The sequence below is a fragment of the Taeniopygia guttata genome, chromosome 36, assembly GCF_048771995.1.
Source record: "Taeniopygia guttata chromosome 36, bTaeGut7.mat, whole genome shotgun sequence".
NCBI classification, from domain to species: domain Eukaryota; kingdom Metazoa; phylum Chordata; class Aves; order Passeriformes; family Estrildidae; genus Taeniopygia; species Taeniopygia guttata.
In genome coordinates this window covers 682,124-697,355 of record NC_133061.1, presented here as the reverse complement: position 1 = coordinate 697,355, position 15,232 = coordinate 682,124, and the positions used below count along the sequence as shown (strand labels likewise).

Genomic DNA, 15,232 nt, shown 5'->3' with positions numbered 1-15,232 from the left:
TTGGGTTAAATTTGGGGGATTTTTGGCTGAATTTTGGGGGAATTTTGGGTTTTTTTCGGGTTTTTTTGGGGATTTTGGGGTTTTTGGGGTGAATTTTCACGATTTTGGGGTGAATTTTCCTGATTTTGGGGTGAATTTTCCCAATTTTGGTGTTTTTAGGGTGGTGATGGTTTGGGGGTCGCCGTGCTCAGGGTGATTTTGGGGTAAATTTGGGAGATTTTGGGGTAAATTTGGGGTTGTTTTTGGTTATTTTTGGGTGCCGAAGCCGATTTTGAGGTGAATTTTCCCGATTTTGGGTTTTTTTCCCCCAATTTAGGGTGGTGATGGTTTTGGGGTCCGGGCGGTCTCAGGGAGATTTTGGGTTAAATTTTGGGGATTTTGGGTCTTTTTTGGGTATTTTTTTGGGGTTCTTTTGGGGATTTTGGGTTTTTTGGGGTGAATTTTCCCAATTTTGATGTTTTTTCCCCCAATTCAGGGTGATGATGGTTTTGGGGTCCGGACAGGGCCCCGTGTTGGGCACCGCACTCGGGGTGATTTTGGGGTGAATTTTGGTGTATTTTTGGGTATTTTTTTGGTTTTTTTGGGGGTTTTTTGGGGATTTTGGGGGTTTTGGGGGTGAATTTTCCCAATTTTGGGGTGAATTTTCCCGATTTTTGGGTTTTTTCACCCAATTTGGGGTAATGATGGTTTTGGGGGCTGCCGTGCTCGGGGCAATTTTGGGGTGAATTTTGGGGTTTTTTTGGTGTATTTTTGGGTATTTTTTTTGGGTTTTTTTGTGGGATTTTTGGGTTTTTTGGGGTGAATTTTCCTGATTTTGGGTTTTTTTGCCCCAATTTAGGGTGGTGATGGTTTTGGGGGCCGGGCGGTCTCGGGGGGATGTTGGGGTGAATTTGGGGGATTTTGGTCTGAAATTTGGGGGATTTTGGAGATTTTTTGGGTTTTTTTCGGGTTCTTTTGGGGATTTTGGGGTGAATTTTCCCAATTTTGGGGTGAATTTTCCCGATTTTGGTGTTTTTAGGGTGGTGATGGTTTTGGGGTCTGGGCAGTCTCAGGGAAATTTTGGGTTAAATTTGGGGGATTTTGGGGTAAATTTTGGGGATTTTGGGTTAAATTTGGGGTAAATTTTGGGGATTTTTGGGTGCTGAAGCTGATTTTGGGGTGAATTTTCCCAATTTTGGGGTTTTTTCGCCCAATTTAAGGTTGTGATGGTTTTGGGGGCCGCTGCACTCGGGGAGATTTTGGGTTAAATTTGGGGGATTTTGAACCATTTTTGGGGGGATTTTTTGGGGTTTTTCGGGTTCTTCTGGGGGATTTTGGGGTTTTTGGGGTGAATTTTCCCGATTTTGGGGTGAATTTTCCTGATTTTGGGGTGAATTTTCCCGATTTTGGTGTTTTTAGGGTAATGATGGTTTTTGGGGCTGCCGCGCTCGGGGCGATTTCGGGGTGAATTTGGGGGATTTTGGGTTAAATTTGGGGTAAATTTTGGGGTAAATTTTGGGGATTTTTGGGTGCTGAGGCCGATTTTGGGGTGAATTTTCCCAATTTTGGTTTTTTTTGCCCCAATTTAGGGTGGTGATGGTTTTGGGGGCCGAACGGGGCCCCGTGTTGGGCGCCACACTCGGGGCAAATTTTGGGTGTATTTGGTGTATTTTTGGGTTTTTTTTTTTTGTTTTTTTGTTTCTTTTGGGGTTTTTGGGGTGAATTTTCCCAATTTTGGGTTTTTTTCACCCAATTTTAGGGTGATGATGGTTTTGGGGGCTGGGCGGGGCCCCGTGTTGGGCGCCACACTCGGGGCAATTTTGGGGGGATTTTTTGGTTTTTTTCGGGTTTTTTTCAGGATTTCGGGGTTTTTGGGGTGAATTTTCCCAATTTTGGGTTTTTTTGCCCCAATTTAGGGTGGTGATGGTTCTGGGGGCCGGACGGGGCCCCCTGGTGGCCGCCGCGCTCCGCGCCGCTCGCCAGGCCGGCGCCCGCCTGCGCCTCTACGCCGTGGAGAAGAACCCCAACGCCGTGGTCACGTGAGTGCGATCAATAACCCATCGATAACCCGTCGGTAACCCATTGATAGCGAGCGACAGCGCGTGAAAACCCCATAACCGATAACTGATCAATAACTGATCAATAACCCATCAAAACCGAGTGATATGTGATAAAAGCCCCATAGCTGATAACCCATCAATAACCCATCGATAACTGATCGATGCTGATCGACGGCTCATAAAAACCCCATAACTGATAACTGATCAATAATTAATCAATAACCGATTGATATCTCATAAAAACTCCATAACTGATAACTGATCAATAACTGATCGATATTGAAAGATATGTCATAAAAACACCATAACCGATAACTGATCGATAACCCATCGGTAACTGATCAATACTGAGCGATATCTCATAAAAACCCCATAACCGATAACCAATCAATAACTGATCAATCACTGATTGATATCTCATAAAAACCCCATAATCAATAACCAATCAATAACTGATCAATCACTGATCGATATCTCATAAAAACCCCATAATCGATAACAAATGAATAACTGATCAATAACCGATCAGTCACTGGTCAATAGCTCATAAAAACCCCATAACCGATAACCGATCAATAACCAATCCACCACTGATCTATATCTCATAAAAACCCCATAACCGATAACCCATCGATAACCGATCAATACTGAGCGATATGTCATAAAAACCCCATAACTGATAACCGATCAATAACAGATCAATAACCGATTAATACTGAGCGATTTGTCATAAAAACCCCATAACTGATAACCGATCCATAACAGATCGATAACCGATCGACACTGAGCGATATGTCGTAAAAACCCCATAACCGATCAATAACTGATCAATATCTCATAAAAGCCCCATAACCGATAACCGATCCTTAAAAAATTGATAATTGATCAATAACCAATCGATATCTCATAAAAACCCAAGAACTGATAACTGATCAATAACCGATAGATACTGATCTATATCTCATAAAAACCCCATAATTGATAACCGATCAATAACTGATCAATAACCGATAGATACTGATCTATATATCATAAAAACCCCATAACTGTTAACCAATCAATAACTGATCGATAACTGATCAATAATGATCAATATCTTATAAAAACCCCATAACCGATAACCGATCAATAACCCATCGCTAACCGATCACTGCTGAGCGACGGCGCGTGAAAACCCCATAACCGATAACTGATCGATAACAGATCGATAATTGATCAATAACTGAGCTATATCTCATAAAAACTCCATAACTGATAACCGATCAATAACCGATCAATAACCAATCAATACTGATCGATATCTCATAAAAACCCCATAACCGATAACCAATCAATAACCCATCGATAACCGTGAGTGATGGCTCGTAAAAATCCCATAACCGATAACTGATCAATAGCTGATCAATAACCCATCGATACTGAGCGATATGTCATAAAAACCTCATAATCGATAACCGATCAATAACCGATAGATAACGGATCGATACTGAGCGACAGCTTGTAAAAACCCCATAACCAAAAAATGATCAATAACCGATCAATATCTCATAAAAACCCCCTAGCTGATAACTGATCAATAACCAATCAATATCTGATCGATAACCAATCGATACTGAGTGATAATCTCATAAAAACCCCCTAACCGATAACCAATCAATAACCGATCGATAACCGATCAATACTGAGCGATATGTCATAAAAACACCATAACTGACCCATAACTGATCAGTATCTCATAAAAATCCCATAGCCGATAACCGATCAATAACCCATCGATAACCGATCAATGCTGAGCGATGGCGTGTGAAAACCCCATAACTCGCAATTGATCAAGGGGTTGTTAAAGGCTATTAATGAGCTAATTAATGCTAATTAAGATTTTTAATGACCTAATTGAGGCTAATTAAAAGTAGAAAAAGTGGCAGGGGGGTGGGGAGGCGGTTATTGATCACCAATGCTTTATTGATCCCTTATCAGCATTACCTCCTAATTGATTGGGGGATTATTAATGGCTATTAATGAACTAATTAATGCTAATTAAGGCTGTTAATGAACTGATAAAGACCAATTAAAGGTAAATAAGAATGGAAAACAGGCAGGGCGAGATTGGAGCGGGTTATTGATCACCGGTACTTTATTGATCCCGTATCAGAATGAATTCCTGATTGATTACAGCCGCTATTAATGGCTATTTATGTACTAATTAATGATAACTAAGGCTGTTAATGAACTGATTAATGATAATTAAGGCTGTTAATTTACTAATTAATGCCAATAAATGGTAATTAAGAGTGAGAAATACAGCAGGGAGGGATTGGAGCGGGTTATTGATCACCAATACTTTATTCATCCCTTATGAGAATGAATTTCTGATTGATCGGGAGTTATTAATGGCTATTAATGTACTAATTAATGCTAATTAAGGCCGTTAATGAGCTATTTAAGGGTAACTAAGAGTAGAAAAAGTGACGAGGGGGTGGGGAGGCGGTTATTGATCACCAATGCTTTATTGATCCCTTATCAACATTAACTCTTAACTGATCAGGGGGTTATTAATGGCTATTAATGTACTAATTAATGCTAATTAAGGCTGTTAATGAGCTAATTAGGGGTAATTAAGAGTAATTAAGAGTGGAAAAGTGGCAGAGGGGGTGTTGGAGCTGATTATTGATCACAAATGCCTTATTGATCCCTTATCAGAATAAATTGCTGATTGATGGAGGGTTATTAATGGCTATTAATGAACTAATTAATGCTAATTAAGGCTGTTAACGAGCTAATTAATGCAAATTAAGGCTGTTAATGACCTAATTGAGGCTACTTAAGAGTAGAAAAAGTGGCAGGGGGGAGGAGAGGCGGTTATTGATCACCAATACTTTATCGCCAATGACCAAAACTCCATTTCCAAGGAGCGCGGGGGGGTTAATTACCATTAATGACAGCACTAATCAAGGCTAATTATGCTAATTAGGCTGGAGAACTGCCAGTGGGAGGAGTGGGGCTCGCAGGTGGCGGTGGTGGCGCGGGACATGCGGGGCTGGGCCGCCCCCGAGGCGGCGGATTTGGTGGTGTCGGAGCTGCTGGGGTCGTTCGGGGACAACGAGCTGAGCCCCGAGTGCCTGGACGGGGCACGCGGGTGTCTGAAAGGTCAGAAATGGGCACAGAAATGGGGTGAAAAAGGGGGAAATTGGGCAAAAAATGTGGGGGGAATAATGAGGGGATTGGGGAAAAAAATTGGAGAAAAACGGGGGGAAAATGGGGAAAAATGCGGTGAAAAATGGGGGAAAAATAAGGAGAAATGGGGTGAAAAATGGGGGAAAATGAAGGAAAATGGGGTGAAAAATGGGGTGAAAAATGGGGAAAAATGGGGTGAAAAATGGGGTGAAAATGGGGGGAAATAATGGGGGAAATTGGGGAAAAAATGGGGGAAAAATGAGGTAAAAAATGGGGTGAAAAATGGGGAAATTGGTTAAAAAATAATGGGGGAAATAATGGAGGAAATGGGGGGAAAAAATGGCAGAAATTGGGGTGAAAAATGGGGTGAAAAATGGGGTGAAAAATTGGGGGCAAAATGGGGAAAAATGGGGTGAAAAAGGGGGAAAATGGGAGGAAAAACGGGGGAAAATAATGGGGAAAATGGGGGAAAAATAATGAGGAAAAACGGGTAAAATAATGGGAAAAATGGGGGAAAAATAATGGGAAAATAATGGGGTAAAATGGGGAAATAATGGGGTGAAAAATGAAGAAATTGGGGAAAAATAATGGGGGAATAATGGGGGAATTGGGGTAAATAATGGGGAATTATTGGGGTAAATAATGGGGGAATTATTGGGGTAAATAATGGGGGAATTGGGGTAATTAATGGGGGAATTATTGGGGTAATTAATGGGGAATTGTTGGGGTAAATAATGGGGAGTTATTGGGGTCAATAATGGGGGAATTATTGGGGTAAATAGTGGGGGAATTATTGGGGTAATTAATGGGGAATTATTGGGGTAATTAATGGGGAATTATTGGGGTAATTAATGGGGGAATTATTGGGGTAATTAATGGGGAATTATTGGGGTAATTAATGGGGGAATTATTGGGGTAAATAATGAGGGAATTATTGGGGTAAATAATGAGGGAATTATTGGGGTAATTCATGGGGGAATTATTGGGGTAATTAATGGGGGAATTCTTGGGGTAATTAATGGGGAATTATTGGGGTAATTAATGGGGGAATTATTGGGGTAATTAATGGGGGAATTATTGGGGTAAATAATGGGGGAATTATTGGGGTAATTAATGGGGGAATTATTGGGGTAAATAATGGGGGAATTATTGGGGTAATTAATGGGGTCGTTCGGGGACAACGAGCTGAGCCCCGAGTGCCTGGACGGGGCTCGGGGGTGTCTGAAAGGTGAAAAAATGGGCACAAAAATGGGGGGAAAATTGGGGAAATTGGGAAAAAGTAATGGGGGAATTATGGGGAAATTGAAGTTAAAATGGGGGAAAAAAATTGGGGGAAAACGGGGGAAATATGGGGAAAATAGGAGGAAAAACGGGGAAAAATAATGGGGAAAATGGGAAAAATGGGGTGAAAATGGGGAAAATATGGGGTGAAAAATGGGGAAATTGGGGAAAAATATGGGGGAAAATAATGTGAAAAATAATGGGGAAAATATGGGGGAATTAGGGGGAAATAATGGGAGAAAATGAAGGAAAATGGGGGAAATAATGGTGGAAATTGGGGTGAAAAATGGAGTGAAAAATAAGGAAAAATAGGGTAAAAAATGGGGTGAAAAATGGGGAAATTGGGGAAAAATAATGGGGAATAATGGGAGAAAATAATGGGGGAATTGGGGGAAAATAATGGGGAAATAATGGGGGAAATAATGGGAAGAAACGTGGGAAAAATGGGGGGAAAATGGGAAAAAATAATGGGGGGAATTGGGAAAAAATGGGGGGGAAAATGGGGTAAATAATGGGCAAATTGGGGAAAAATAATGGGGTAATTAATGGGGGAATTATTGGGGTAATTAATGGGGGAATTATTGGGGTAATTAATGGGGTCGTTCGGGGACAACGAGCTGAGCCCCGAGTGCCTGGACGGGGCACGGGGGTGTCTGAAAGGTGAGAAAATGGGGGAAAAATGGGGGAAATTGGGCAAAAAATAATTGGGAAATTGGTGCAAAATAATGGGGGAAAACAAGGAAAAAATGAGGGGGAAAATGGGGGAAAACAAGGAAAAAATAGGGGGAAAATGGGGAAAAAATGGGAAAAAATGGGGTGAAAAATGGGGAAATTGGGCAAAAATGTGGGGGAAATAATGGGGGGATTGGGGAAAAAAAGGGGAAAAAATTGGGGAAAATATGGGGGAAAAATGGGGTGAAAAACGGGAAAAATGGGGGGGAAAAATGAAGGAAAATGGGGTGAAAAATGGGGGGAAAAATGGGGTGAAAAAGGGGGAAATTGGGGAAAAAAATATGGGTGAAATTGGGGAAAGTATGGGGGAATAATGGGGAAAAAATTGGGGGAAAATGGGGTGAAAAATGGTGTGAAAAATGAGGAAATTGAAATGAAAATGGGGGAAAAATGGGGGGAAATTGGGAAAAAATATGGGGGAAAAATGGGGTGAAAAATGGGGGAAAATGGGGGGAAAAAATGGGGAAATTGGGGAAAAATTATGGGGGAAATAATGGGGGAAATTGGGGAAAAATAATGGGGAAAATATGGGGGGGAAATGGGGTGAAAAATGGGGAAATTGGAGTGAAAAATGGGGTGAAAAATGGGGAAATTGGGGTGAAAAATGGAGTGAAAAATAAGGAAAAATAGGGTAAAAAATGGGGTGAAAAATGGGGAAATTGGGGAAAAATAATGGGGAATAATGGGAGAAAATAATGGGGGAATTGGGGGAAAATAATGGGGAAATAATGGGGGAAATAATGGGAAGAAACGTGGGAAAAATGGGGGGAAAAATGGGAAAAATAATGGGGGAAATTGGGGTGAAAAATTGGGGTGAAATATGGGGTGAAAAAGGGGGAAATTGGGGAAAAATAATGGGGGGAAAAATGGGGTGAAAAATGGGGAAAAATAGGGCGGAAATAATGGGGGAAATTAGGAAAAAGTAATGGGGAAATAATGGGGAATAATGGGGAAATTGGGGGAAATAATGGGGAAAATATGGGGGAAAAATGGGGAAATTGGGGAAAAGTAATGGGGGAATAATGGGGAAAATATGGGGGAATAATGGGGGAAATAATGGGGAAAATGGGGGGAAAATAATGGGGAAATAATGGGGGAATTATTGGGGTAAATAATGGGGGAATTATTGGAGTAAATAATGGGTAAATAATGGGGTAAATAATGGGGGAATAATGGGGAATTATTGGGGTAATTAATGGGGTCGTTCGGGGACAACGAGCTGAGCCCCGAGTGCCTGGACGGGGCACGGGGGTGTCTGAAAGGTCAGAAATGGGGGAAAATGGGGGTGAAAAATGGGGAAATTGGGAAAAAATATGGGGGAAATAATGGGGGAATTATGGGAAAAATGGGGGAAAAAATTGGGGAAAAAAGGGAAAAAAAATGGAAAAAATTGGGGGGAAAAATGGGGGAAAATGGAGAAAAAATGGGGGGAAATGAAGGAAAATGGGGGGAAAAATGGGAAAAATATTGGGGAAAAATAATGGGAAATATGGGGGAATACTGGGGGAAATTGGGTGAAAAATGGCATGAAAAATGGGGTGAAAAATGGGGTAAAAAATGAGGAAATTGGGAAAAAAAATGTGGGGGAAATATGGGGGAATTGGAGTTAAAATGGGGGAAAAAAATTGGGGAAAAATGGGGGAAATATAAGGGGAAATGGGGAAAAAATAATGGGCAAAAGTAATGGGGAAAATATGGGGAAAAATGGGGGGGGAAATGGGGAGAAAATGGGGAAAAATGCAGTGAAAAAGGGGGGAAAAATAAGGAGAAATGGGGTGAAAAATGGGGGAAAATGTGGTGAAAAATGGGGTGGAAAATGGGGAAATTGGGGAAGAAATATGGGGCAATAATGGGGGGAAAATGGGGAAAATATGGGGGAATAATGGGGAAAATGGGGGAAAAATAATGGAAAAAATATGGGGAAAAATGGGGAAAAAATGGGGTAAAAAACGGGAAAAATTGGGGGAAAAATGGGGTGAAAAATGGGGGGGAAATGGAGTGAAAAATGGGGTGAAAAATGGGGGAAAAATGGGGTGAAAAATGGGGAAATTGGGGTGAAAACAGGGAAAAATAATGGGAAAAATGGGGGAAAAATAATGGGGGAATTAGGGGGAAATAATGGGCAAATAATGGGGGAAATAATGGGGGACTAATGGGGGAATTGGGGGAAATAATGGGGGAATAATGGGGGAAAATGGGAATTTTTGGGGATAAAAATGGGATTTTTTTGGGTGTAAAAATGGGATTTTTAGGGGATAAAAATGGGATTATTTTGGGGTTAAAAATGGGATTTTTTTGGGGGATAAATTTGGATTACTTTGGGGAAAAAAATTGGATTTTTTGAGGATAAATTGGAAATTTTTTGGAGATAAAAAGTGGATATTTTGGGAATAAAAATACGATTTTTTGGGGGAATAAAAATGGGATTTCTTTGGGGATTAAAAGGGGATATTTTGGGGATAAAAATGGGATTTTTTGGGGATTAATTAGGATTTTTTTGGGGATAAAAATGGGATTTTTTTGGGATATAAATGGGATTTTTTTGGGGATAAAAAATTGGCTTTTTGGGCATAAAAAAGGGATTTTTTGGTTATAAAAATGTGAATTTTTTTGAGTCAAAAATGGGATTTTTTGGAGTTGTGTTTTGGGAAATTTGGGGTGTCCGAAAACACCAAAATTTGTATTTTTTGGGTTTTTTTGTGTTTCAGAGGACGGAGTTTCCATCCCCCAATCGTACACCTCCTTCCTGGCGCCCGTCTCCTCCTCCAAACTCTACAACGAGGTCAGGGGGTGTCGAGAGCACGATCGGCACCCCGAGGTGAGAATTGGGGTAAAAAATGGGGATTTTGGGAAAAAACGGGAAAAAATGTAAAAAAACGGGAAAAAAATGTCAAAAATTGGCAAAAAAATGGATAAAATTGGGGAAAAAATGGGGAAAAAATGGGGAAAATAGTTTAGGAAGTGTCGAGAGCATGATCGGCACCCCGAGGTGAGAAATGGGGTAAAAAACGGCGATTTTGGGAAAAAATGGGGAAAAAATGGGAAAAAACGGGAAAAAAATGACAAAAAAATGGATAAAAATGGGGAAAAAATTGGGAAAAAATGGGGAAAAAAATGGGGAAAAGAGGTCAGGGGGTGTTGTGAGCATGAGCGGCACCCTGAGGTGAGAATTGGGGTAAAAAATGGGGATTTTGGGAAAAAATGGGGAAAAAATGTGAAAAAATGGGAAAAAACGGCAAAAAAATGACAAAAAAATGGATAAAAATGGGGAAAAAATGGGAATAAAAAAGGGGAAAAGAGGTCAAGGGGTGTTGTGAGGATGAGCGGCACCCCGAGGTGAGAAATGGGGTAAAAAATGGGGATTTTGGGAAAAAATGGGGAAAAATGTGAAAAAACGGGAAAAAACGGGAAAAAAATTGATAAAAATGGGGAAAAAATCTGTAAAAAATTGGGGAAAAAATGGGGAAAAAATGGGGAAAAGAGGTCAGGGGGTGTCGAGAGCACGATCGGCACCCCGAGGTGAGAATTGGGGTGAAAAATGGGGATTTTGGGAAAAAACGGGAAAAAATGTGAAAAAACGGGAAAAAACGGCAAAAAAATGACAAAAAATGGATAAAAATGGGGAAAAAATTGGGAAAAAATGGGGAAAAGAGGTCAGGGGGTGATGTGAGCATGAGCGGCACCCCGAGGTGAGAATTGGGGTAAAAAATGGGGATTTTGGGAAAAAATGGGGAAAAATGTGAAAAAACGGGAAAAAATTGGAAAAATTCGGAAAAATTAAAGAAAAAATGTCAAAAAATGGATAAAAATGAGAATAAAAAATGGGGGAAAAGAGGTCAGGGGGTGTCGAGAGCACGAGCGGCACCCCGAGGTGAGAAATGGGGTAAAAAATGGGGATTTTGGGAAAAAATGGGGAAAAAATGGGAAAAAACGGGAAAAAACGGAAAAAAAACAGGGAAAAAATGACGAAAAAAATGGATAAAATTGGGGGAAAAATGGGGAAAAGAGGTCAGAGGGTGTCGGGAGCACGATCGACACCCCGAGGTGAGAAATGGGGTGAAAAATGGGGATTTTGGGAAAAAACGGGGAAAAAATGTGAAAAAATGGGAAAAAACGGGTTAAAAATGACAAAAAAATGGATAAAAATGGGGTAAAAATGGGGAAAAATGGGAATAAAAAAGGAGAAAAGAGGTCAGGGGGTGTTGTGAGCATGAGCGGAACCCCGAGGTGAGAAATGGGGTAAAAAATGGGTATTTTGGGAAAAAATGGGAAAAAAATGTGAAAAAACGGGAAAAAAATGTCAAAAAATGGGAAAAATTGGGGAAAAAATGGAAAAAAATGGGGGAAAAAATGGGGATAAAAAGGGGGAAAAGAGGTCAGAGGGTGTCGAGAGCATGAGCGGAACCCCGAGGTGAGAAATGGGGTAAAAAATGGGGATTTTGGGAAAAAATGGGAAAAAATGTGAAAAAACGGGAAAAAACGGAAAAAAACTGGGAAAAATTGGGGGAAAAATGGGGGAAAATGGATAAAAATGGGAATAAAAAATGGGGAAAAGAGGTCAGGGGATGTTGTGAGCATGAGCGGAACCCCGAGGTGAGAAATGGGGTAAAAAATGGGGATTTTGGGAAAAAATGGGAAAAAATGTGAAAAAACGGGAAAAAAATGACAAAAAAATGGATAAAAATGGGGGAAAAATGGGGAAAAAAATGGGGAAAAAATGGGGAAAAGAGGTCAGAGGGTGCCACGAGCACGATCGGCACCCCGAGGTGAGAAATGGGGTGAAAAATGGGGATTTTGGGAAAAAATGGGGAAAAATGTGAAAAAACGGGAAAAAACGGGGAAAAAATGGATAAAAATGGGGAAAAAATCAGTAAAAAAATTGGGGAAAAAATGGGGAAAAAATGGGGAAAAAATGGGGAAAAGAGGTCAGGGGGTGTTGTGAGCATGACCGACACCCCGAGGTGAGAAATGGGGTAAAAAATGGGGATTTTGGGAAAAAACGGGAAAAATGGGAAAAAATGTGAAAAAATGGCAAACAAATGGGAAAAAATGTCAAAAAATCAAAAAAATTGGGGGAAAAAAAGGGAATAAAAAAGGGGGAAAGAGGTCAGGGGGTGTTGTGAGCATGAGCGGCACCGTGAGGTGAGAAATGGGGTAAAAAATGGGGATTTTGGGAAAAAATGGGAAAAATGTGAAAAAAATGTGAAAAAAACGGGGAAAAATGGGGAAAAAATTGGGGAAAAATGGGGAAAAATTGGGAAAACATGGGGGAAAAATTGAGAATTTTTGGGGAATTTTTTGGCGATTTTTTTGGGGTATTTTTAAGGGATTTTGGGGGGATTTTTGGGAAATTTTGGGTGGGTTTTGTGAATTTTGGGGGAATTTTTGGGAATTTCTTGGGTAAGTTTGGATATTTTGGAGGGATTTTTGGATGATTTTTTTGGGAATTTTTGGGAATTTTGAGGATTTTTGGGGGATTTTTTTGGAATTTTGGGGGGATTTTTGGGACTTTTTGGGGGGATTTTCAGGAATATTTTGAGAATTTTTGCAGGATTTTGGGGGAATTTTTGGGAATTTTTTGGAGAATTTTTGGGGGGATTTTTAGGGATTTTGTGGGGCTTTTTGGGAATTTTTGGGGATTTTTTGTTGGAATATTTGGGAGATTTTGGGGACTTTTGGGGGACATTTTTTGGGATTTTGGGCGAATTTTTGGGGGATTTTGGGGGATTTTCAGGACTTTTTGGGGGGATTTTTTGGGAATTTTGAGGGGATTTTTTGGGAACTTTGGGGGGATTTTCGGAAATATTTCTAAAAATGTTTGTGGTATTTTTGTGGGGATTTCGGGGGAATTTTTGGAGATTTTTTGGCAATATTTGGGGGGATTTTCGGGAATATTTTGGAGAATTTTTGCAGGATTTTTTGGGGGAATTTTCGGGAATTTTTTTGAGAATTTTTTGGGGATATTTTGGGGATTGTTTTGGGAATTTGGGGGGAATTTTCGGGAATATTTTGGTTAATTTTTGCAGGATTTTTTGGGGGATTTCAGGGGAATTTTGGGGATTCTTTGAGAATTTTTGGGGCTATTTTTGGCAATATTTTGGAGAATTTTTGCAGGATTTTTGGGGAATTTTTGAGGACTTTTTGGGAATATTCGGGGGGATTTTCAGGACTATTTTGATGAAATTTTGCAGGATTTTTTGGGGGATTTGGAGGGAATTTTTGGGGATTTTTTTAGAATTTTGGGGGTATTTTTGGGAATATTTTTGAGAATTTTTGGGGGAATTTTTGGGGAGTTTTTGGGAATTTTCGGGGGATTTTCAGGAATATTTTGGAGAATTTTTGCAGGATTTTTTGGGGAATTTTTGGGGGAATTTTTGGGAATTTTTTTGAGAATTTTAACGAGATTTTTGTGGGGATTTTTGCGAATTTTTTGGGGGGGATTTTTGGAAATATTGGGGATTTTTTGTTGAAATTTTTGGGGGAGTTTTGAGACTTTTGGGGGGATTTTTTTGGATTTTGGGCGAATTTTTGGGGAGTTTTTGGGAACTTGGGGATTTTCGGGAATATTTTTGAGAATTTTTTGGGGAATTTTTGGGGATTTTTTTGGGAATTTTGGGGGGACTTTTTGGGAATTTTTCTGAGTTTTTGGGGGGATTTTTGGGACTTTTTTGGGGGATTTTTGGGACTTTTTGGGGATTTTTTGGGATTTTTTGGGTGAATTTTTGGGAATTTTCATGAATTTTGAGGATTTTGACGGGATTTTTTGGGAATTTTGGGGGAATTTTCAGGAATATTTTGGAGAATTTTTGCGGGATTTTTTGGGGGATTTTGGGGGAATTTTTGGGGAGTTTTTGGGAATTTTGGGGGGATTTTTGGGAATATTTTGGAGAATTTTTTGCGGTATTTCGGGGTAATTTTGGAGATTCCTTGGGACTATTTGGGGGGATTTTGTTGAATATTTTGGAGGGATTTTCGGGAATATTTTGGGAATTTTTGGGAATATTTTGGAGGGATTTTCGGGAATAATTTGGGATTTTTGGGAATTTCGCAGGCGCAGTTTGAGACCCCGTACGTGGTGAGGCTGCACAACTTCCACCAGGTGGCGCCGCCCCAGCCCTGCTTCACCTTCCAGCACCCCAATCCCGGTGAGAAATTCCCAAAAAAAACCCCAAAATCCGGGAAAAAACACCCAAAATTCCGGTAAAATATCGGGGAAAGTTCCGGGAAAATATCCTGAAAATTTCAGGAAAAACGGCCCAAAAATTCCAAAGGAAAATTGGACGGAAATTCAGGAAAAAAGTCAGGAAATAATGAAAAAATTAAGATAAAAATGAATAAAAAATTCCAAAAAAATTCCCTGAGAATTCTGGGAAAAAAACGAAAATAGAATAAAAAATTATCCTCGTTTTGGAAAAAAAATCGTTAAAAATACAAAAATTTTGTATTTTTACAAAATACAAAAAAGGGCAAAAATCAGGAAAAAATTCCAAAAACAATCAGGGGAAAAAAATTATCAGGAAAAAGAATTTCAAAAAATCAGGAAAAAATTCCAAAAACAATCAGGGAAAAAAATAATCAGGAAAAAAAAAATCTCAAAAACTCAGGAAAAAATTTTTTTAAAAATCAGAAATAATTAGGAGAAAATCCTAAAAGATCAGGAAATAATCCTCAAAAAATACAGAAAAAAAAATCCCAAAAAATCAGGAAAAAATGTTCAAAAACTCAGAAAAAAAAATCAGAAAAATCGGGGGGAAGATGCTCAAAAAATCAGGAAATAATCCTCAGAAAATCAGGAAAAATTCCAACAAAAATTAGGAAAAATCCTCAAAATAATTTAAAGACTCAGAACAAAAATCCAAAAAGCCAGGAACAAAAATCTCCAAAATATCAGGGAAAAAAAAAGAAAATTCAGGAAAAAATAGGAAAAAAATCAGAAAAAAATCAGAAAAAAAAGAAAAAGAAATCTCAAAAAAAAAAGTCAGGAAAAAATCCTAAAAAGATCAGGA

At 39.5% G+C, this 15,232-nt stretch overlaps 1 protein-coding gene across 11 annotated transcripts in view; it reads left to right on the top strand.

Annotated features, from left to right (window-relative positions):
* PRMT5 (protein arginine methyltransferase 5) overlaps window positions 1-15,232 on the top strand; it is a 58,838-nt gene that overhangs the window by 31,103 nt on the left and 12,503 nt on the right. For 6 of the 11 annotated variants that reach the window (XM_072921351.1, XM_041712877.2, XM_072921358.1 and 3 more), the window contains 4 exons: window positions 1,896-2,018; window positions 5,011-5,186; window positions 9,935-10,044; window positions 14,278-14,371. In XM_072921351.1, the coding sequence (XP_072777452.1) occupies window positions 1,896-2,018; window positions 5,011-5,186; window positions 9,935-10,044; window positions 14,278-14,371 (503 nt within the window). Of the gene's footprint in view, window positions 1-1,895; window positions 2,019-5,010; window positions 5,187-9,934; window positions 10,045-11,234; window positions 11,271-11,601; window positions 11,704-11,956; window positions 11,993-14,277; window positions 14,372-15,232 lie in introns of those variants that run through there. The other 5 variants (XM_072921353.1, XM_072921357.1, XM_072921352.1 and 2 more) reach the window with 3 other exon arrangements.